Source organism: Arvicola amphibius, chromosome 14 (genome assembly GCF_903992535.2).
Source record: "Arvicola amphibius chromosome 14, mArvAmp1.2, whole genome shotgun sequence".
NCBI classification, from domain to species: domain Eukaryota; kingdom Metazoa; phylum Chordata; class Mammalia; order Rodentia; family Cricetidae; genus Arvicola; species Arvicola amphibius.
Genome location: NC_052060.1, coordinates 32,184,459 through 32,207,702, shown reverse-complemented (window position 1 = coordinate 32,207,702; position 23,244 = coordinate 32,184,459). Strand labels below are relative to the sequence as shown.

General features: G+C 46.2%; 1 protein-coding gene across 1 annotated transcript in view; it reads right to left on the bottom strand.

Moving 5' to 3' along the window:
* Positions 1-20,851, bottom strand: part of Sec24d (SEC24 homolog D, COPII coat complex component) — an 86,711-nt gene extending 65,860 nt beyond the window's left edge. Inside the window, exons 1-5 of the mRNA XM_038311056.2 lie at positions 20,724-20,851; positions 18,626-18,785; positions 11,587-11,719; positions 2,018-2,172; positions 91-330 (exon numbers count right to left, since the gene is read on the bottom strand). Coding sequence (XP_038166984.1) covers positions 91-330; positions 2,018-2,172; positions 11,587-11,719; positions 18,626-18,743 — 646 coding nt within the window. The 5' untranslated portion in view covers positions 18,744-18,785; positions 20,724-20,851. The remainder of the gene's footprint in view (positions 1-90; positions 331-2,017; positions 2,173-11,586; positions 11,720-18,625; positions 18,786-20,723) is intronic.
* Between the last annotated feature and the right edge of the window lie 2,393 nt (positions 20,852-23,244).

The following is a 23,244-nucleotide window of genomic DNA, read 5'->3' as shown; positions in this document are numbered from 1 at the left end:
CCTTCACAGTTGACACAGAAACAAACCTGATCTCCAGCTCAGGACACCCCCAGGTAACACACACCTTGGCCTCCCCCTTGCCCACCTTACCTTGCTGTGGAGGGTAGCCAGCACCACCCAGGGTCTGGCCTGCTGGAGGTGGTGGCTGGTACTGGGCATTCAGAGTAGACCCAGGAAGTCCATCCTGCCTGTGAGTTGGTGGAGGCATAGGAGAGGCCCCAGGGCCATTCAGAGCGGTGGGGGGCGGTGGTGGAACCTGAGGTCCTGGCTGCAAAATTGATGGCTGTGGAGGTTGTGGAAGACCCTGGCTCTGGTGAGTCATGCCCACCCCTGTGGAAGAGAGAAGACCACGCCTCAGTGCCATGTTTCTCAGCTCTCATGCCCACAAAGCACATGGCAGATACTTGTTTTCCATACACTTATGAATTATATATTTAGATATATATCATGGCCATGAATTAAAATCTTCCCTCAGATAGTAATAAAAATATTACTTGGGGGCATTTTTTTTACAAATAAAAAAATTTAGAAGAGTATAAAAGCAACATCTCTAGTTTGGGTAAGAAATTTCTTTTTTAAAAACTTAGCATTTGTGTGTGTGTGTGTGCATGTGCACACATGGAAGCTAGAAGGAGCTAGAATAATAGGGAGTTATGAGCAGTCATGTGGGTGCTGGTATCTGAACTCGGGTCCACTGCAAGGACAGCAAGCGCTCTTAACCCCTGAGCCATCTCTCCAGCCCCAGCGAGAGGCTTCCTGACAGCACAAATTTTAACTCCAGTTCATTAACGCCACAGGATCCATGAACTACTTTAAAACATCTGTATCTCCTAGAGAGCCTTGAGAATAATATGAAAGATGCTGTATAGAGCAAGCACCACTCAGATAACTTACGCCTTCGATACATTATGTGAATTCTGAGTTTGACTCGAGCATATGAGTTCAGAAACAGGTAGAAATAACCCAGAGGAGGTCTGGGCCACTCGCAGGCTCTCCATCCGCACTGGAAACCCAAGCTGTTTCCGGGTCGAGGCTTATGTGAAGCTAAACTGCTTCCTAAGCCATCCGTTTGGAAACTAGTAAAAAGGTCAGAAGTGTTCCGGGAGACTATTATCAATACTTACAACTAACTAGCAGTAAGGAGTACGCTGGCTATTTAATGTCAACTTGACACAGCTAGAGTCCCCTGAAAAGAGGGGACCCTCAATTGAGAAAACTGCCCCACCAGACTGGCCTGTGGCGCATTTTCTTGACTGATGATTGATCCGGAAGGGGCCAGCTCACTGTGGGTGGTGCCATGCCTAGAATTCTGTAAGAAAGTAGGCTGAGCAAGCCATGAGGAGCCAGCCAGTAAAAAGCATTCCTCCATGGCCTCTGCTCTAGGCCCGTGTCCAGGTTCTGCCTCAAGTTCCTGCTCTGACTTCTCTGGATGATTGACTACAAGCTGTAAGGGAAAAAAAAAAACCCTAAAATCTCTTTCCTCCCCACGTTGCTTTTGGCCATGGTGTTTCCTCACAGCAACAGAAACCCTGAGGCATAAGCTGGTACCAGGTTGTAGGGCATGGCTGTGACAGACCTGACCAAGTGCTTTCTAGAGGATTGTCATAGAGGATTGAACTATGGGTGGAGAAAGCCTTTGAGATCAGTGGATTGTTCTGTTGGGACCCAGAAGGCAAGGACATGAGCAGAGCAGATGATGGAGCCCTGACCTGTGACATTTCAGAGGAAAAAAAAGACTCGACCAGGGCCATTTGTGTGATATTTTCAAGAAAAGAATCTGGGGTGTCAGCTGGACAGTGGTGGCACATGTCTTTAATCCTAGCACTCAGGGGGCAGAGGCAGGCAGATCTCTGTGGTTTATACAAAAATGAACCAGCCAGCATTTTAATGTCATGCCAGAATTAGGTCTACCTTCAAAAAGAACTAACAAAGATGGGAGCATAGCTCAGTGGTAGTCTAGCACGTTTGGTCTCTGGGGTCATCTTCCACACCACAAAGAGTGACAGCGCACATTTACCATAGCTGTTGATCTGCATGGAGTTGAACTGACTGCCCAGCTGGGTGACAGAGGAAGTGGACCCAGGACCTGGGTAAGACGACGGTGGCGGGGCCGGGGGCTGGCCTGATGCATACGAGGGTGCCGCATTACTGACAGGTGGGAGTCCTGGAAATCTAAGAGACAAAAGGGATGGTTAGTGTGCCAGGGTTTCGGAAGCAAATGACAAACAAAATAATTAATATAGCCGGGCGGTGGTGGCGCATGCCTTTAATCCCAGCACTCGGGAGGCAGAGGCAGGCAGATCTCTGAGTTTGAGGCCAGCCTGGTCTACAAGAGCTAGTTCCAGGACAGGCTCTAGAAACTACAGGGAAACCCTGTCTCGAAAAACCAAAAAAAAAATATATATATATATATAATAATAATGATTAATATATTCTACAACAACAACAAAAATACCCTCTCCAGGGGGTAGGAAAAATGACTGATATTGTGGATTAGATATTTACTCTTGATCTGAGCTCAGAGCAACCCACAGCACAGCCCCACGTCTCCACTCACATGTTTCCTATGTAGAGGGAGAGAAAAGCCTAACACGAACACAAGGCCAGCTTTGGAAACCAATGAGACGATGAGCCCAATGCAGCCACTTCACACTCATAAAACTTGACCAATGGAACAAAACAAAACAAAAACAAGACCGCGTGCTTTGTGGTTGTGTGTTGGTGATCATCCTGCTTATCATTCTGACCCAATTTCTAAACAGAATCCGGCCTGTCCTACATTCTGACATCAGTAAGGCACACCCTACAAAATGGTGTTTGGCAGTCAACATTGCAGTAAGTTTGTAGTAGGTGTTTTTCTGTTTTTCTCATTGAAAAATCCCATCATACCTTATCTATGATGTAGTTTGAAACTGTGTTTGTCTGTTGTGTGTTATTGTTACTGTTTTGGGCTAAGCAATGGCTATCACCAGAGTAGTGGCCCCACCCGAGCAGTGATACAGCACAGAAAGCTAATAAGTACCAGGGATTCATTGTGAATCTTTTCCTACTAACTTTCAGTTGTGACAAAAATTAAGGCTCCCTAGATTACATGGCCTAAGGGGCTGGAGAGATGGCTCAGTGGCTAAACATATCTGTTGCTCTTGCCGAGGACCCAAGTTTTAGTCTCAGCACCCACATGGCTAAAACAACCACCCATACACATAAAAGAAAGAAAAAAGGACATTAAAGAAAGGATGGGGATATAGCTCGGTGGAAGAACACTTTCCTAGCATGTTCAAGGCCAGGGATTTAGGCCTCAGCACTACAAACAAGTGAACAAAGCCAACGGCTTATTTTTACCGTGACCTCTGTTTACACCGCAACATTTCTTAGTAGATTCTCATAAATTCAGTTGGAAAGCTGGGTCTTTTTATTCTCTAATTCACTATTTCTTGGTTAAAACAGATGAATTACAATTAATTGACTAGCTGTCATTTTCCCTTATGATGGAAACACTGACATCTTAGAGTATAAATTTTAACAGATTAATCCTATCTTATGCAGAAAACTTTAGAAGTACTTGTAAGTATGACAGTTGTCCTGGGGCTGGAGAAATGGTACAAAGGTTAAGAGCACTGGCTGTTCTTCCAGAGGTCCTGAGTTCAATTCCCAGCAATTCAATTGAACCATGTTCAATTGAACATGGTGGCTCACAACCATCTATAATGAGATCTAGTGCCCTCATATGGTATGCAGGCATACACACAGAACACTGTATACATAATAAATAAATACATCTTAAAAAATACAGTTATCAGCCATGTAGTTTGGTAGTTTGAATGTAATTGGTCTTTTAAGCTCATAGAGAGTGGCACTATTGGAGGTGTGGCCTTGTTGAAGTAGGTGTGGCCTTGTTGGAGGAAGTGTGTCACTGTGGGGACAGGCTTTGAGGTCTCCTCTACTCAAACTACATCTAGATCAGTTCACTTCCTATTGCCTAAAGATCAAGATGTAGGACTCTCAGCTCCTTCTCCAGCACCATGTCTGCCTGCAGGCCACCATTCCTGCCACGATGATAATGGATTTAATGTCTGAATTGTAAGTCAACCCAATTAAATGTTTTCCTCTATAAGAGTTGCCATGGTCATGGTGTCTTCTAGAGCAATAGAATGTTTTTTAAATTTTTTCAGATATTTCTTTTGAACTAAAATATCTTTAATGTATACTTATTTAAATTTATTTTTATGTGTATGAATGTTTTTCCTGCACCATGTGCGTGCCTGGTACCTATGACGATTAGAAGAGAGTGTTGGATGATCTGAACCTGGAGTTACAGACAGTTGCGAGCCACCATGTATGTGTTGGGACCCAAACCTAGGTCCCCTGCAAGAGCAACGAGTACTTTTAACAACCGAGACATCTCTCCAGTCCAAAAATATCACTATTTTAAAAATCATATACATATTAAAAATTTAAATCAACATGGTGACTCAGAGTTTGAATTGGTTAAAGTCTTATCTCTGTGACTGAACCTCTATGTAGAAGTGAAGTGCTGTCACCTACAAAGATTACACAGCTATGGTGACACATGCCTGAGCTCTCAGCACTAGAGAGTACAAGCAGGGTGAAGCAGGAGGATCATCACCTATAGGCCAGCTGCTACACAGTGACTTTAAAGGAAAAAAAAGTTAATCCACACCTAACAACTGACTTTTAAGTGTGTGTGTGTGTGTGATATATATATATATATATATATATATATATATATATATATATATATATATATATGAGGAAGTTTCTAAAATAACAAGTATGGTGGTTGAATAAAAATGGGCCCCACAGTCTCATATATTTGGTGTTTAGTCACCAGGGAGTAGACCTCTTTAATAGGATTAGAAGGTGTGTCCTTGTTGGAAGAAGTGTGACATTGGGGGTGGGCTTTGAGGTTGCAAAAGCCCATGCTAGGCCAAGTCTCTCTCGCTCCCTCTCCCCTCTCTCTCCCTGTGGATGTAACACTCTCAGCTACGGCTCCAATGGTTGCCCGCATGCTGCCATGCTCCTGGCCATGATGAGAATGGACTAAACTGTAAGCAAGCCCCCAAGTAAACCCCTTTGTATGAGTTGCCTTGGTCATGGTGTCTTTTACAATAGAACAGTGACTATGACAGTAGATTTCTATATGGCTTCTTTACAGATCATTGGTGTTGTCTGTCTCTCCTCAAACCCTTTCTTCTGCCCTGGCCTCCCATCCACTTCCCAACTTATATCTTTCTCTTCCCATTATTCGCCTACCCACCCCATACTGTCTGTTTTTGACCGTCCCTCCTCCATTATTCTCCCCTCAACACAAACACAATGACCCCTTTCTAATTTCCTGGCTTCTACAAGTGCTCTGATTTAAACACACTTATCTACAGACCCAAGGCTGGCCTCCAAATATGAGAGAGAACACACAGCATTTGTCTCTCCAGATCTGGGTGAACAAACTCAGAAGAACTATATATAGTTCCACCCACTGGCCTGAAAATTTCATTTTTTCTTTACAGCTAAATAAATTCCACCCTATATCTGTTCTGTATTACCGTTCCCCATTCATCAATTTGTACAGATCTAGGTTATTTCCATACTATTAGGACTAGAGCATCAACGAACATGGGTCAGCAAATATCTCTGGAGTAGATATAGAGTCCTTTGGGTATATGCCCAAGAGTGGTATAGCTGGGTCAAGTGGTAGAGCTATTTATTTCTAGCCTTTCGAGGAACCTTCACACTGCTCTCCACAGTGGCTATGCCTGTTGTCACTCCCCCCAACACTGAATAATGGTTCTCCTTTCACCACAACCACTCCAGGATTTGTTATAATTTGTTTTCTTAATCTTGGGCAGTCTGGCTGGGGTAAAATGAGGTCTTAAGGTAATTTAATTTGCATTTACCCGATAGCTAGTTTTAGGTATGAGTTACTGGTCAGTGTAATCTCATAACCCCTCCAAAACAATACAGGCTATCGCTATTGCTGGCAGTGCTATTACTCCAGAACTTTTTAGTAAGATCCTTTTGCTGAAGATACAACATACTTGGCACATGGGACATGGAAAGATCCAGTTGCTACTGAACTGAAAGTTGCCCCCTCCCCCTTTAGGCTAGCTTTCACAGTGCTAAAAGCTGCTATGTAGAATGCTAGGAGGAGAGGAGCCATCAACAGTCTTATTCAGCGGTCAATCCAGTGAACTATAGTAATGGCCAGCATGGCAAGATATATGCATGGATGCACCAGTGGCATGAATGTTATGGGGGAAACCAAGCACTACTGGATTTAAGGCTCACTCTGCAGGAGGACACACATACAAATGCCCAGTATTGTAAATATGACCAAGAAACCATGATCAGGGAACTCACATGCCTTAGGATGGAGCCTACAATTACTGTATTGCTAAATGGAGATAGTATCAAACTGCCTTCTAAATACTCATCACTATGTCCACAGGCCAGTACAGCTCTGAGACCTCATCAGAGAGACTTCCTTTCACAATGGATAGAGATTAAGTACAACTACTCACAATACGTCAAAGTGAGGAAATAAATGACTAAGGTGTACTCAGCCCGCAACAGAACATTTATCTCCCACCCACTCACTCAGAGACCACTGTGAGAGAGGAGGTCAGGAGCTGGTAAGAGCCTACCATTGTGGAGAACGGCTGCTGGGATTCAGCGTTTTCTAGACATGACTGTTGCACACACACACACTCACAATGGCTGCGAATACCTGTACAAGATCAAGTCAGTAGTGATTCCATCATCAAAAAGGGATGGAATCAGAATCACAAGGTCCTGTCCCTAGCTGAGGGACTGTTTTCCTCAGGGCAGTGGGCCCTGGGTAGCTGCCCATGCCCCAGCGGATGGCCCTACACACATTTACATGGTGACAGCACTCACTGGACTCAGTGAGTTAAACAACAAAAGAGCAAATGAAGTAGGGAGGGTCCGTGGGGTTCTGGGAGGAGTCCGGGAGGAAGATGGGGTGAGTATGATCAAAACACAGTGAACACATGCATGACAGTCTCAAAGAGTAAATTAAAACGTTATTTTTAAAACTTAAAAGGAAAGATGCAAAGAGAAGGAGGAATGGAGGAAGAGAGAGAGAGAGAGAGAGAGAGAGAGAGAGAGAGAGAGAGAGGGAGAGAGAGAGAGAGAGGACGGTCACACACATCTATTCTCCTCTGAGCCTCCGTCATCAGAAGAGTGTGACTCATCCCACATCACTCTGTCCTTTGCCTTTGCACCGCCCTGTGTGTACAGAAACTTGTCCCACGGAGCAGATAAGAGGCAACCTGGGAACCCAGCCTGCATATCGGACTTTCCCCTAACTTTTTCACCTTCCAAACCTACGTCTAACTTTTAGGCCCATATTCAAGCTGTACCACATCAACAGTGCTGGGGAAAAAAACAGGACGTAATTGTGCTTCCTGGCAATCAGAGTCCAAGCAGATTCTGAGTCTGACTTCCTGGAGTCACCAGCCTGAGGGAGAGCAATCCAGAGATAGCAAGTGGACTTTCTACCCAGTGACATGGCACACTAGAGCCAATGAAATGACGCTGAGAGCTGCTGACAGGTACTGAGCCCGTGGACTGTGATTAGCATTGTGTGTTGCATGAAGTCATCGGCATGCAAAGCCCTCACAACCATGTATTAGAGGTGTAACTGTGAATGCTGAGAAAGCAAAACCACACAGAGGTTAAGTGGCTTACACACCACTTCACAACAGGATACTCTGAGAAATGTGTCCCTAGGTGGTTTTTGCCCCTGTGTCAACATCACAGGCTATACAAACCTGGATGGAAATGCCTACTACACACGTAGGCTGTAGGTTAAATACCGCCTACTATTCCTAGAACCACGATGAGCAAAAGAAGGCTCAAAGAGATCAAGAGAAAAAAATTCAACTAAGAAATGCAGTGATGGAGATCGTCGAGCAGCTGCTGGTTGTCAGCGCAGTGAGTCGCAACAGACTTCTCTGAGTAGGAGAACACTCTAAAATAACGATCCATATATGGGAAACACCTGACCAGTGCAGTCACGGTATCCCTACCCAGGGTTCTGTGCTGGTGGGTGAGCACACCTGTGAACACCAGTGGCATCCCAGACACGCGGGCATCACTAAGCCCCAGGAATTCTCCAGCTCCCTTAGGAGCTGCAAACACATCTCCACTCCTCAGGGTGCCAGCTCTGTACTGGGCTCATGATGTCATTCCCAGACGTGACAACACATCAAAGAGATCCACCAGCTAGCCAATACCAGTGACCAAAACTTGTTCTCAAAACCACTGGTTCTACCTTGGCTTTCTTTTCTGAATCCTGAGATACCAGGGAGGGGTTTACAGTAATGAACTGTCCTGGATCGTCTTCCTTTGCCCTCTGAACTAAGAAGATCACTTCCTCCTGTTTCCAGTGAGGAATTAAGGCCAAGGAACACTATCAACAGCCCAGGCTACTCAGCTGCTGGGGCCAAAGCTCCTTGAGGTTCTGAACATTTCTTTTCTATATTTATTTATTTATTTATTTATTCTTAGACATTTTAAAACTTAACACCATTTTGACGATTCCATATATTTTTGTTCATTTGTTTTTGGTTTTTCGAGACAGAATTTCTCTGTAGTTTTGGAGCCTGTCTTGGAACTAGCTCTTGTAGACCAAGGCTGGCCTCGAACTCACAGCAATCCACCTGCCTCTGCCTCCCGAGTGCTGGGATTAAAGGTGTGTGCCACCATCACCTGACTAACAATTCCATATATTTTTACAATGTATTGTGGCAATATGAATTCCCTGTATGTTCTCTTATCCCTCCCCAACTCCTGCTCATGCCATTCCTATTTCAACAGCTTTCATGGCTTGTTGGGGGTGGGGGGATATTGTTGTTTTTGAATCACTAAGTTTAATTACAGTCAACTGGATGAATAAGGGTGAGAGGCTATTTACAGGGCATGGGCAATTCACCAACCGCCACCCCACTTAAAAAAGATGGCATCCCCGCATCGCCTGGTAACCACTGACAACCAGCTGCTCCTCAGGGAAGGGTAGGACTTCATGAGTTCCCCCCGAATCCACAATGGGATGTTTAGGACCTAATTTTGTATTAAACACGTGTAGGTTTCCACAGCTCCTGTCTGTATGTTCACGGTCACACTGATGACATCACATACAAAAGACAGCTTCAGAGCCCTGTTCCCCATCCTTCAGCTCTTACATTGTTTATCCCCTCTCCGCCATGACCGCTGAACTTGGGAAGGGTGATGTCCCATTGCGGCCTGAGCACTCGACTGTCACTTATTCTCAGTGCTCCGCTCAGTTCTGAGTCTCTGCGCTATCAATTTCTGTTACAAAGGAGACTTTTCTGACTACGGCTTTCCTGGGCCTGCCTCCGACTCCCCCTTTCCCAGTTTACTACAAACACAAGCGCAAGCTGTATTTCTTGAGCTGCTTTTACAGCAGGCCTGCCAATATACAGCCGCACCAGCATATGGCTATAAGCATAAATGTATATTAATAGTACATATGAATATAAACAAAAATATATGTATGCTATATTTATATTAAAACTCTAGAAAGCACTTTAGCTATATATCCATTCAGCAAAATAACAACAGTAGACTCTGCCCTAGAGTGACCTTGCCAGCAGCATGCTTTAACCAGGTTCACAGTGTCAGGCAGAAAGTCCTTCTGCAGACAGGATTTCACATCCAGTCAGAAAGCTTTTGGTTTCCCCCACAACAGGCACGCCACTATGCACCGGGTGAGTGTGTCTTACCTGGCAGTTTGGCCGTACACTGTACAGGATCCACAGCTATAGAAGACTCCTTGGATTTCTAAAGCAGAGTTTGACTTGGTAGTCTAGGCTGGCCTAGAGCTATATAACCCAGGCTAGCCTTGAACTCACGACAATCCTTCTGCCTCCGTCTTCCTGCTAGATACAGGCAAATGCCACTACATCCAAATGGTTCTCAGCACTGGGCACCCTCATTGCCCATCCATCGTGCTTTGGAGACTAATGGCCTGCTCACAACAAGGCCTTTGATGAACCCCTGCTTTGTGCTCAAACCACAGGTGTGCTCACAAATTAAATTCCCTTTTTTTTTTTTTTTTTGGTCCCCTGTGTGACACTTCTCTGTGATGCCATAGCTACATCTTTAGTCATGGTTACCACAACAAACAAAATCCAGGAGTGTCAGACTCAAAGGCAAGGGTTTGGCTGATGATTTCAGAATCTCCCATTTTCTCATTACCAGGAATGGCATCCTTCCTCAAAGGCACAGACCTCAAAGGCCACTACCACCCCTCCCTCTATCCCCCCACTCTCACCCCCACCTCACCCCCCTCCACCTGACAACTTGGGAAAGGGACTGGAAATGGGGCCTCTGGGCCACCCCTGGAGCAGCTCCAAGGTAAATGCCACCAGGAACTGAATTCCGTTTGGTGGCAACAGCTTGTGAGACAAATAACACTGAGATTTCTGAGCCTTGAAGTGTGCTGCTGGCTCCACCCCAAGTGATAGTCCGTTATGAATAAGAGGCTCTAAATATCTCAGGAAGATTTTGGCTTCCCTAGACCTGCTCTTGACTTCCTCTTTCTCAATTAATTATGAATAAACACAAGCTGTATTTTTTATTTTTTTTTAAAGATTTATTTATTAAGCATACAATGTACTACTGGCAAGGAAGGAACCAGTCTCCTTACAGATGGTTGTGAGCCACCATGTGGTTGCTGGGAATTGAACTCAGGACCTCTGGAAGAGCAGTCAGCACTCTTACCCTCTGGGCCATCTCTCCAGCCCCCTCAAGCTGTATTTTTTTGAGTTGCTTTCACAGCAAGCCCGTCCCTCGTTGACATAAATATGCTTTCTCTATCAAACCCACAGACTACACCACTTTCGTCTTAAGACTTTTGGTAAGCACTTATGGGTAATGAACACAGGTGTGTGGACATCCGGGAGAAGAGAATGATCTAAGAGAATTTCTAAGTTTTAATGTTTTTGTTCTGTTCTGAGTCAGTATCTCACTATGTAGCCCTGGCTGGTCTGGAACTTGCTATGCAGATCAGGCTGGCCTCAAGCTCACAGAGATCTGCCTACTTCTGTTTCCCAAGGGCTGAGATTAAAGGTATGTGCCACCATGTCCAGCACGATCTAATATTTTGAAAGACATATAGACTATAGATGTCTGAATGAACTGGAGATAAACACAAAACTCTAAAAATAATTTTCAGGCAGTGGTGGCACATGTCTTTAATCTCAGCACTCAGGGAGGCAGAAGCAGGCAGATTTCTGTGAGTTCAAGGCCAGCGTGGTCTACAAAGTGAGTTCCAGGACAGCCAGAGCTACACAGAGAAACCCTGACTCAAATAAATAAATAATAAATAAATAAATCCTCCAAAAATAAGCTGAATATAACCCCAAACGGAAATGCATAGCATTGACACAAGCATTTTTTATGTATTCTTAAATATGAAACATACAAAGATATTAAACTTTCAACCAAGAAACACACGAGTTTAGAAGATACTTCCAGAATACAGGACATATTCAAATGAGGGTTGAAATGCACTTGGCTCACCTTTGGGGAGGATGGCCTGGGGCATGGGCTCCATTTGGGCCAAACTGTGGGGGTCCAGGAGGTAAAGGGCCTGGGGGCAAGAGCCCTGAAGGAGCAGGGGCTCCCAAAGGCCCCGATGGCTGCTTCATCACACCTGCAACAGAAGGGAACAGTTATGGGCACACTGAAGTGCAAAGAGAGATAATAGGAAGGAGGAAGATTAACAGCCCAGTGAAGGAGGGAGGCCAAAGGGCAGGCCACTCCAACCTCCCTCAGCCACCCGCTCCACAGTGCCTATTATTACTTAGTAATAATATTAAAAGAAAAAAATATTTATTTATTTATTTATTTTTACCAGATTGAAAGTTAAATAAAGGAAATAAACTCCGGATGTGGTGGAGGTGCCCTAACAGAACTCAGGATCTCACAAAAATATATAAGACGCTGATAACTAAGTCAAAGAATCAGAGAGCAGCCTGGTAGAGCATCCTAAATGTATATAAGACGAGCACCTGCCAGGGCCTTTGGAGAAGCGGGCTGTCAGTCCAGCATATCCTGAGATAGCTGAGGGAGTGTTGAAGTCATCAGACCCAGAATGTGGGCATCACAGACAACGGCTGATGAGCCTCGCAGTGACCACTTTCCTGCAGAGGTTCCCCGGAGAATGTCTTAATTGGGGTTTCTATTGCTGTGATGAAACACCATGAAAAAGTATACTGGGAAGGAAAGGGTTTATTGGGCTTCCACTTCTGCATCATAGTCCATCACTGAAGGACGGCAGGACAGGAACTCAAACAGAACAGGAACCTGGAGGCAGGAGCTGATGCGGAGGCCGCGGAGGAGCGCTGCTTATTAGCTTGTCCAACCTGCTTTCTTATAGAACCCAGGACCACAGGCCTGGGGATGGCACCAACCACATTAGTTGGGTCCTTCCCCCTTCAATCACTAATTAAGAAAATGCCCTAGGCTTGCCTACAGCTGGATCTTCTGGAGGCGTTTTTTCTCAACTGAGGATCCCTCCCTTCAGATAACTCTAGCTTGTAGCCAGTTAACATAAAACTTGCCAGCACGGAGAACTTGAAGGTCTTTCTCTTTTTTCTAAAGCAACCACGGCAGAGGAAGTACCTGGGCTTTGTGATGGAGAGCCCAAAGCCATGTTTGCATACTTCTCAGACCTGGACAAGGAGCTTCCTCTGAGGACCTCAATTTTCATCTTTGTAAACTGAAAGTAAAATCTACTCTACCCCGCCTAGTCCCTTAAGCTTTCATCCTACCCTCCCGGGTGTGCCCCTGTGACCTCCAAGCTGCCTGTGTGGTCTCCACGACACCTGGTAGCGTCACTCAGGCTGCCTTCTTTCTGTTTACCCCACACCCAGCCCCAGACAGAAGAGGAATGACGGCGGCGTGGTCTGCAGTCACCCAGCAAGGCCTTGTCAGACTGCCGCACGCCTTCATGAAAGTCCTTTCATGCCTTTGGATAACCCAACACACGTGACTGCCAGAGCAGCAGGCTTTGGGAGAGATTATAGACTGCAATGCCTATCAAGCTTCCTCTCTTCTAGCACGACCATCTCTGCTGAGGATTGAATCCAGGACCCCACGTGTGAGGCACGCCCCAGTAAACAACCCAAGTTATAGCCCTGTCCTTTTTTATATTTTATCATTTTAAAAGTGGAGTCTCGTTAAATTGCCTCCACTGCCTTTTGCCCTGCAGTCTGGGCAGACTCTCAACTTCAGTCTTCCCGCCTCAGCCTCCTGAGCAGGTGGGAACCCAGGCCTGCACTACAGCCTGAGTGAGGAACGCTATCTTGTGACTTTACAGTCAGAGTTCTGTTTGCAACTTTCTATATAGGACAAATGATAAATATTATTATTCAATTATAAGTTATTTTAATTGGTAAAAGGATATATTAGTGTGATACCATGAGATATAGCCACAGTCTGTGTGATGTTTTCACCAGGTTATATACATATATCAGAAACACATCATTTGATGGTAAAGAAACTGAACACTTTCTATAGCTATTTGAAAACCATGGTGCCTACATGGTATCTCTTTGCATCTGCTATATAATACCACACCGGAGCTCACTGCTTCTGTCTAACTTAGCTCCCACTAATCAAGTTTTCTCATCCTCCTCCTACTAGCCCAGCTTCTAGGAACCACCATCCAACTCCCAACATCTACGAGACCAGCTTCCTCAGCTCCCACATATGATTCCCACCATGTAGTATTTTTCCTCCTGTGAATTAAGGAGAAGTTCTCCTCACACTACATTTTTGGATGATGCTCAGCAATGTAAGAACACCACGAGGCTTGCAGTCACACCGACTGTGTCTGAGCGCCTTGTCTACCACTGAGCTACTAAGACTGACGAGACAGGAGACGGGGTACTTTGTCTCTCAGACCCAGGTCACAGCTGTAATCCCCCTGCTCTCCAGGACTGCTTTAGGAACTAGGCGAGGCAAGGGGTATGGGAATACTCAAAGCCATCTTCTATCTTCTCTTGCTGGGCCATATGCCCTAACTTCCCTTTCATTTTACTTCTTTATGACTTATGGCTTTAATAGAATACATATAACTAAGAACACACTGCATTTTTATTTTTAAAGTGTTATTTTGGACAAAAGTAGAAATCCACCGCGGTATTGCCTGAATATTAACTACTGTCAAAACAGGAGCCAGAACCCTTATCTTTCAAATGAGCAGGTATCTTAGTTAGTTTCTATTGCTATGCTAAACACTGAGACTATCAGCAACTTTGGGAAGAAAGGGTTTAATTCATCTTACAACCCTCAGATCACACCTCCTCATTGAGGGAAGTCAGGGCTGGGATGAGGCAGGAACTGAAATTTCTTTTGAGGCCATGGAGGAGTGTTGTTTACTGGCATGTTCGCCAAGGCTTGATCAGCCTGCTTTCGCATACAGCTTAGGTACCTATCCAGGGTAGCACCACCCGTAGTGGGCTGGGACCTCCTGCTTTACCAATCATTACATATATATATATATATATATATATATATATATATATATATATCCCCATAGACCAGTCTGGTAGAGGCATTTTCTCCATTCATTGTGTTTTCTCTTTCCAGATAACTGTGTCAAGACGACAAAACAAACACAAACAAACTACAACAACAAATCCAACTGGGATAGCAGGTCAGTGGCCAGTTTTTCAGCCTCCACATGTGTCAGGTGACTTTAAGCAGTTCCGAGGCACACACAGAGAACTGGTATATAGTAGTACAGTATTTATGTTTTAATAAATAAAGCTTGCCTGAAGGTCAGAATGCAAAGCAGCCACACGAGTCAGCCATACAAGCCAGGTAGTGGTGGCACACACCTTTAATCCCAGCAGCCATACTAGTTAACCATAGAGGCCAGGTGGTGGTGATGCATGCCTTTAATCCCAGCACTAGCAAGGAGCATAAGACAGGAGGAGACAGGTCTCAACTCAGTCTCAGTCTGAGGATTCGTGGAGGCATGATCACCCATTTCGGTCTGAGGTGGAGGTAAGAACCAGTGGCTGGCTGCTTTGCTTTTCTGATCTTCAGCTTGAATGCCAATATATATTGGTCACATTAAGATATGCTCTCCCTCTTGCTTTTGGAAGTCAGCAATGATTCAAACTCATTCAACACGCATTTAGCCTCCAATGCACTAAGACCACTTATGGAGGACACAGCCATGTGAGAAACAGTGACCCCATCATGTGACAAGAGTTACAAAATGCAGAGGGGCTCCTAACCTTCCTGGAGAAATCAATAAGGAAAGACAGCTTGAGGGGCACCTTTGGAACAGCAGCTTCTTAAAACAGCAGACAGGATATGGGATTCTAGCCAGAAGTAGAGCCTGACCCGTGGTCTGAGAGAGCAGGGCCTCATCAGGGACTGGTGGAGGGTTGGGTGGACACAGTGCAGGGGTAAGGTGGCAAGTACAGAAAACACCATGCAGATTGGTTGGAATCAGGCAACAAAGTCTGGTGTGTCATTTGGACTCTGTCCCCAGGGCAAAGGGAAATCAATATCATGGTGACCTGCAGGGGCAGAGACTCAAAAATGACCAGACACAAAAAGGATCGGGTTCTCTAGAGCAGAAGGGGAACTTCAAGAGGAAATGAATACCACAGCAGGGGAAAGAACTGCTCATGCCAGAAGAAAGTGTCAAAACCCACAGCTGTCTCTAGCATGACGGCAGGTATTATGGGCTGGGTTACTGGGCAAGAGCATCAGTGCCCTCCAGGCTTGCCTCACATATGGTCCTCAGCTAGAAACACGGACTCTATTTCCCAGGATCCTCTACAGTTTCTTTCTTTCTTCTTCTTTTTTTTTAATATGCAAAGCAACACACCTTTGAGGAACTTGGGCTAGTGCTTCACAGGGGCTGTCCTTCTGGCCTCGAAGGGAGTGATTTTTGATAGAATTGTCCTGTGTGGGCTGTGCATCTTTGCAGACCAGATAAGATCCTAAGTCTGGGGCTTGGGCCTTTCTCTGTCTCCTGACATCCCTTTAACAAATTCATTTCCACTACAAGAGATTCTGTTACCAGCAAAGGGACTCTGATCAAAACAGCATCATAGAAAAGCAGACCTTAAATCAGACCCTATTTCTAGCAAAGGAAAACAAAAATCAAAGAACATTTGTGGGAAGAAAAAAATCTTTATCTAAAACAAAACAAAGCAAAACAAAAAAATAAGGTGCAGTGCTCCCAAAGCTCTGGTTACCTAGATAAGAGATAGTGGTTACCTATACAAAGTCATGGTGTAGTAGCAGCCGCTTCTCACGACCCCAGGCCCAACCCCAATCCCACTACTACAACAGTCACATGTTGGGTCTCTCTGCTTCCAGTCACAGAAGATTTTTTTCTACTCAAAGGACTCTTGGAAATGCCAGCACATTTTGACAAAAGTTTTGGTAAAACTCCTTGAGGAAGAGGGAGGTACCACCGGTGTCTGGCGGACATGGGCCATAGACCATGGACGCTGCTAAGTGCACAGGACATCCCTTTCACACACACACACACACACACACACACACACACACACAGGTGCACGCACACATGCACATGAGAGAAAGAGAGATGGAAAGAGAGAGACAGAGAATGTGAATGAGTTCACGCCAGATGTGAAGAATGCTAAGATTTAGAAACCCTGTCCCCAGCATAGTATACCCATTCCTAGTTTCTCCTCCACACCTCCTAATATCCAGGGTAGTTCCTTCTCGCTGCGTACTGGAGTGTGACCCTTTCCAGTTTAAATCACTCCAGTGGCGCCTTTGATATGGCCCCGTTACTTTGCACTGTGAGGACCCCTCCTGAGTCACACGCTGAGTGTCTAGTTTACACCAGCGAGCCACCTTCCTACGGACACGTCTCACTGGCCTTTCAGGTCCTTTCTCTGAGGAAATGCTTTGGCTCTCCCCCGAACTGTAACTGTCAAGCTGCTAACCGTACGTATTATCCTCGAGATAAGTACGTAATACATAGACTGAGCCTGAGATCACCGTATTTGTTGTTTTGTGACGAGTCCTTTGCTCACTCAAGAAGTCTGTTAGCTTTGTTACCACATAACACAAAAACCACAAAAGCACAATCAATGGGTGCCAAGAGAGATGTAATCTGTCCAAAACACAAAGCCAGATTCGGCACTGGCTACTCCGATGGAACGGATTCTTCAAAAAGCCACAGTGAGGTTGTCTGTCGGAAAACCGGCGAAAAGATGGCGTGCAATGTGTGTGTAAAGTATCTGTGAGTTGGTGGTGGGGAAGGGAACCCCGAGCCTCGTGGACACTAGGCAGGTGCTCAATCACTCGGCCCTCTCTACCTAGCACAACAGTTTGGGAAATGGTTTAACGTCCGTCCAGCATGGTGTCAGGGAACAAAGCGGGGGGAAGGATGTCTAAGCGAGCTGGGGAAGCATCTGCAGGAGGATGAGATGGACAGCTGTGAGGTAGGATAACATGGAGGAACAGACGACCATCTTCCTGGGAGAGCAGGGTGCTAGGCAGGCGCCTGGTGTAGATAAACCAGCACCCCGGGGACAGGTTGGTGTCTGCGGAGTAACGGATGAGGGGACAGAGCCTGTGCGCTGAGAAGAAGAAGCTGATAAAATAACAAGGCCTAAGGAACTTAACGTATAAGAGACTCAATAGGAAGTCATACAAGGGTTTGAGCCAAGTGTGTCACACAAAACCCTTCCAGTCTGAGAGTGGACGGTCTGGAGAAAGGCAGTAGTGGGTAGACGCCTAAGGGTGAAAGGATTACTTGTCACCTGGGTGAGAGATGGATGGAGTGGGCAAAAAACACTAACAGAACTGGAGGAGGAAATAGGTAGGAACAATGTTCCCGAGTGCTCAAAACAAGTGTGGGAGACAGTCAGGTGGTACACACACGAACATAATGCAAACGCTCAAACATGTAAGACGAATTTTAAAAAAAAAATCAAAAAATAAACTCCTGGGAGACTGACTGGATTGGAACAGAAACAAAAATAAATAAAAGCCTCTGTTTTGATTTTGGAGTTTTTGTTTGTTTCCTGGAGACAGGGTCCCATATAGCCCAGACTGGCCTTGAACTTACTGTCTAGCCAAGGCTGGTCCTGAACGCCTTACCCTCCTGGTTCAATGTCTGTCTTGAGGGCTCACCTTACAGGCATGCGCCACCACAGCCAGTGCATTTCGGTGTTGTAATAATGAAAGTTTGGGTGCTGAGTGATGCTCAGATGTGATGTGGAATACCAGTAAAAGGTAGGCTTCAGGGAAGGAGATCAGATTGCTCTGAGCGTGAGTATGCCATGCTTAAGTAAACAGTCAAAGGGTGGAAAACACTGGCCAGGCATAGAAAGACTTCAAGGCTGAAGAAGATCTAAGAGATAAGCATGTCCTTCGTGTATCTTGCTGTAAGAGCCTCTTCAAACGATGCTGTCATGTCAAACCACAGCTTCTGTTAATGACGAAAGCCTGCTTGCTCCCATCTCGTTAATGACCACCAACTAGGAATATCCCATGCCTCCAAGTCCAGGGAATGAATAATCACATACAAGCGAAACGAACAATTTACCTGGTGGAGAAGTTCCATGGGACGGATCCCCATAGTGCCCATAATGAGGGGGAGAAAGGCCCATTCCAGGCTGGGACTGAGAGTACGGGGGAGTCGCCACATAACCTTGTCGGCTCATTATGAAAATATCATTCCAAAGGATAGCTACCGCAGAAGAACCCTGCAAGGGTAAAAACAAGAAGCTGACAAGAGAATTTTAGATACTTAATGCTATTAAAAAATATAAACACTATCAAGAAACATTCAGGATGGCTTGAAAAACAGTAGAAGTATCCATCCGGGAAATATCTTCATTGTATACAGCGTTACGTTTCATGTTATTATCCTCTGGACACAGTTTATGACATCTCTTTGGGATTCAGGAGCATCATTTCAGCGGTCCCAGGAAAATTCTCAGGCACAGATCCGAATAGTAATTGCGAACCACTCTTGTCCCCGGGAAGCCTGAATTGCTTCCTACAGTCTCTCATTAGTATTCCTACAATTCTGTGTCTTGGTTTCCATGGTCACATTTTGAGACGACGCCATGCTGTTCAAGTGACTGGCCAGAATGACTAAAAGCCGTCTACAGCCAGATGTTTCATGACTTGGATCTTTCTGGTGCCCTTCTTAACTAGCCAATCTTAATCTGCAGTTAAGGAAAAGGCAGAGTCCACCGACTATAAGCTGAGACAGAAGCGATACCCGCCTCTATGACTCATAATTTGACAAGCCAGTGGCAGCTCCAACCATCGTGGTCAAAGATGCTAGGTAGGATTCTGACTTACGTGATGTCACACCTCAGATTCAAGCACCTATATTCAGTCAACAAATGTAACAGTCCCATTAAGTCTATTCAGAACCCAAATACCAAATAGTGGTACACATTTATGTTTCCAGGTTTTGAGAAAACCTACCTCGAGACAGCATTCCTCCGTGTAGCCCTGGGTGTCTTGGAACTAGCTCTGTAGACCAGGCTGTCCTCGAATTTATGGAGATCCACCTGCCTCTGCCTCCCTAATGCTGGGATTAAAGGTGTGTGCCACCACCTCCTGGCTTTCAAAAAACATTTGCAACAAGACATGGGGTGCTCAACATTCTCGGGGGGGGGGGAGTGGGTTTTCATCTCCTATCTGCCGATGTATAGCTTTGTGACCCAGGGCAAACTGAAGAGGCTCTCTGGGCCTCTGTTTTCTGTTTTAGAAAACGAAGTGTCCAAAAGCCATATTGGTTCTCTAGTTTCTTTCCAGTTTCTCCACCAGGCATTTGCGTGTGTCCTGTCATTTCTTGTTGCTTCTTTTTGAGATAAAGATTAACAATGCCTTCTAAGCCATGGGCTCTGTCTTTATTCTGGAAATGGCTTGCCACTCTAAAACGTGAAGGCCAAAATTCACGCTTTCGCTTTGTTTTCATATTAAAACTTAAGCTTCTGAGTGGCCACCAAGAAAAAGTATCATGAGGTCACTGTCTTCTTAACGGAGGGCAGAAAGGCAGACAAAGGTCTCCAGTCCACTGTGTTCCTGACAACACTTTCCCTCCTCCCACTGCTCCTTGAGAGACGTGGCAGCCTGCTTGGCCCTATCCAGCCCAGCCCCTTTCGAAGACCGCACCGGCACACCCACGCAGCAGCTGCGGGAGGAAAGCGGGGCAGCGATGCTCACAGCAAAGAACTGGAAGCAGCCCATCCCTCTTCCCTGGTCCTGGGAGGAATTCGCTTCCTCACCCTACTGTGCCACGTCAAACTTCCTCACCCAGATCACCAAGTTGCTGAAACCTGACTCAGCTGCAAGCGGGCGACATGGCAGAAAGCCACTTGGCACAGACCGGCCTCGGATCCAAACGTAGAGCGCTTGGATTCCACAAACACACCCTTCCCTGTCCACTGTCACCCGGGACAAGTTCGCTTTCCGCTCTAATGATGCCCCGAAGCCGAACGCTCTAGTTGCCATTTTCCCTCGGAATATTTCCTCGGGGAATCGGGGAGCCAAGTTGATGGGGAGTCGCGGTGCAGCGGCGTGCGGCCGCTCCGCACCCCAGCTGTGCCCCGAGCCCGCCATACCTGCGACTCCCCAACCTCCCCATCCCCCTCCCCGCGTCCTGCGCCCCGAGTCCCCGGTACCTGCTCTGCACGCTCCGCGCCCCGCGCCGCCGCCACCGAGTCGCTCTGGACTGTGAGTGCCACGTCAGGCGCCGGGCTGCGCGCGCGCTGGACCCGCTCGCTCCCGCGGCGCGCACTGGCGGGGGCGGGGCCGCGCCTCCCGCTGCGGCCTCCCGCCTCTTTCCGGGTCTTTTCCTCTCGGCTTTTCCTTCTCCGGGCCCCGCCTCCTCCAACTTGTCAAAGATCCTCCGGTTTCGTTCCGCCCCGAGCCTGTGGGAGGGACCCGAGCGAGCGAGTAGGGCGCGCTCTGGGTTCAACAGGTGGCTCTGAATAGCCGCCCTGTGCCCTGCGCGTCTCTTGCTGGAAGGGACGCGTGTCGGCGACTGCACGGTTGCAAGAGCAATCTGGCTCGTGTACAGACAATTTGATGACGTCTTCAAGCACTACAACAGAGGAAGGAAGGCCCAAGGCAGCCTGGTTAGGTGTGGAATGAGAGAGGAGGATGTCCATAACGTGAGACTTCACAACTGAGATGTCCTCAAGGAAGCAAAGGTGGCAGGACCTCTTGAGGGACGGATGGCATGTCTCACCCATAAACAGGAACTCGCACATGTCAAAGTACATAACTTTTAGTCGTCGTCGTCTGTCCCCCCCCCCCAAACAGTTGAGAAACACCTATTTTTGCCCTAAAATCATGACCATTAGACTAGTTTCCAACCATGTCTCACTATCAAAATAGAAACTATGAGTTCAGTCCGCAGTGGAGTTTGGAATAGCTTTACATTTTACTCAGTTTTATGAAATAAAAGCAGCTTGGTGATTTGCCTTCACTATGTGCCTTCTGAGTAATCAGAAAATAAAAAGCTCCCTAAAAACGTGACTAGTGGAAAGCTGAGTAACTTTTCTTATCGCCATCATAAAATTCTCTGACAGCCACAACTAAAAGGAGAAAATGTCTAGTCTGGTCCTCAGTTCAAAGGTGTAATCTCATCTTGGCGGTAGCTTGAGGCCCCTGGTCGCTTCGCATCCACAGTTATGAGGCAGAGAGCCAAGAATGCTTATGGGTGGCTCTTTCTACACAGTCCCAGATCCAAGCCCAGGGGATGATACCACCCACGACGGCTAGGTCTTCACATCTAAATGCATCTAGTCAAGATAGTCCCTCACAGGCTCGCCCGGGATCTTCCTACCTCAATTTTAGATACTATTAGAATTATCAGGAAAGTTAAGGAAACTGTATTCACTGTTTTTATCACTGATAAAGAAACAATTTAAAGGCTATTCATTTATGTTGGCTCATAGTCTCAGAAGTTTCATTTCTAAGTCATTTGCTATATTGAAATGAGAGTAGGGGTGGGGTGGGGAGCTGGCAGATAAAGCAGCTCATCTCAGAGAGGCTGGGAAGCAAAGGGGGAAGCGTGGAGGGTCTCAAGCAGGATACAGCCCTAGGCCATTCCTTCCTCTTGCCTATTTAAATAGGCTATTTTAGTGACTTTTCTATTGCTGGGATAGGACACCATGACCAAAGCCACTCAGAGAAGAAAGGGTTTATTGGGAATCTGCAGTTTCAGAGGATTAGAGTCCATGACCATTATGCTGGGGAACATGGTCCCAAGCGCACAAACATGGAGCTGGGGCAGTAGCTGAGAGCTTAGCCTGCTTAGCCTGCTGCCAAGGGCACACCTCTAAACAAGGCCACACCTCCTAATCCTCCCCATACAGTTCCACCAATGGGGAACCAAGTATTCAAATATCTGAACCTGTGGAGGACATTCTCTTCAAGGCACCACATTCCACCCCTGACCTACACAGGCCTGTAGCCATGTCATAAAGCAACATGCATTCAGTCCAACTTCAAACGCCCCGTCCCGCAGTCTTTCACAGTCTCTACTCGGTTTAAAAACTCAAAGTCCAAAACTTTTCTGAGACTCAAGATAATCTCTTAATTGGAACCTCCTGTAAAATCAAGTTACATACTTCCAAAACAAAATCACACAGAGTATACATTACCATTCTAAAAGGGAGAAATGGGGGCATAGTGAAGAAATAATGGACCAAAGTAAGATTGAAAACCAGGAGAGTAATCTCCATGAATCCCACCACTCCATGTCAGTGGTCAAAGGGTTTTGGCTCCGTCCTTCCAGCTGCGTTGACTGCAGTGCACTTTTCCCTCTCTCTTGGGCTATTTCTACTCCCCATGTGCAGCTCTCCCTGGCAGACCACGACTTCAAGCACCTATGCGTTCCGGGGTCTCCGGTGCAATCCAGATTTTACTTTCGCAGCTTTATGGGTTGGCGTCTCAGGACCTCCATGTGGGGACTTGCCTGCTACACCAGCCCTCTTAATTTTTGAGAAGGGAGGATTCCAAAACTCTATTACTCATATATCTTTCGTGACTTTAAATCCAGAACTGCATGGTCAGTTTTGCCAAGATTGGCTGCCTGCTTTCTGCTTGGGATGGAGTCTGCTCCCCCCCCCCCCCTTTTGAAATACATTTGCAGAAACCTTGTTGCTTTTTCTTTTTAACAGAAAAATCCCTCCG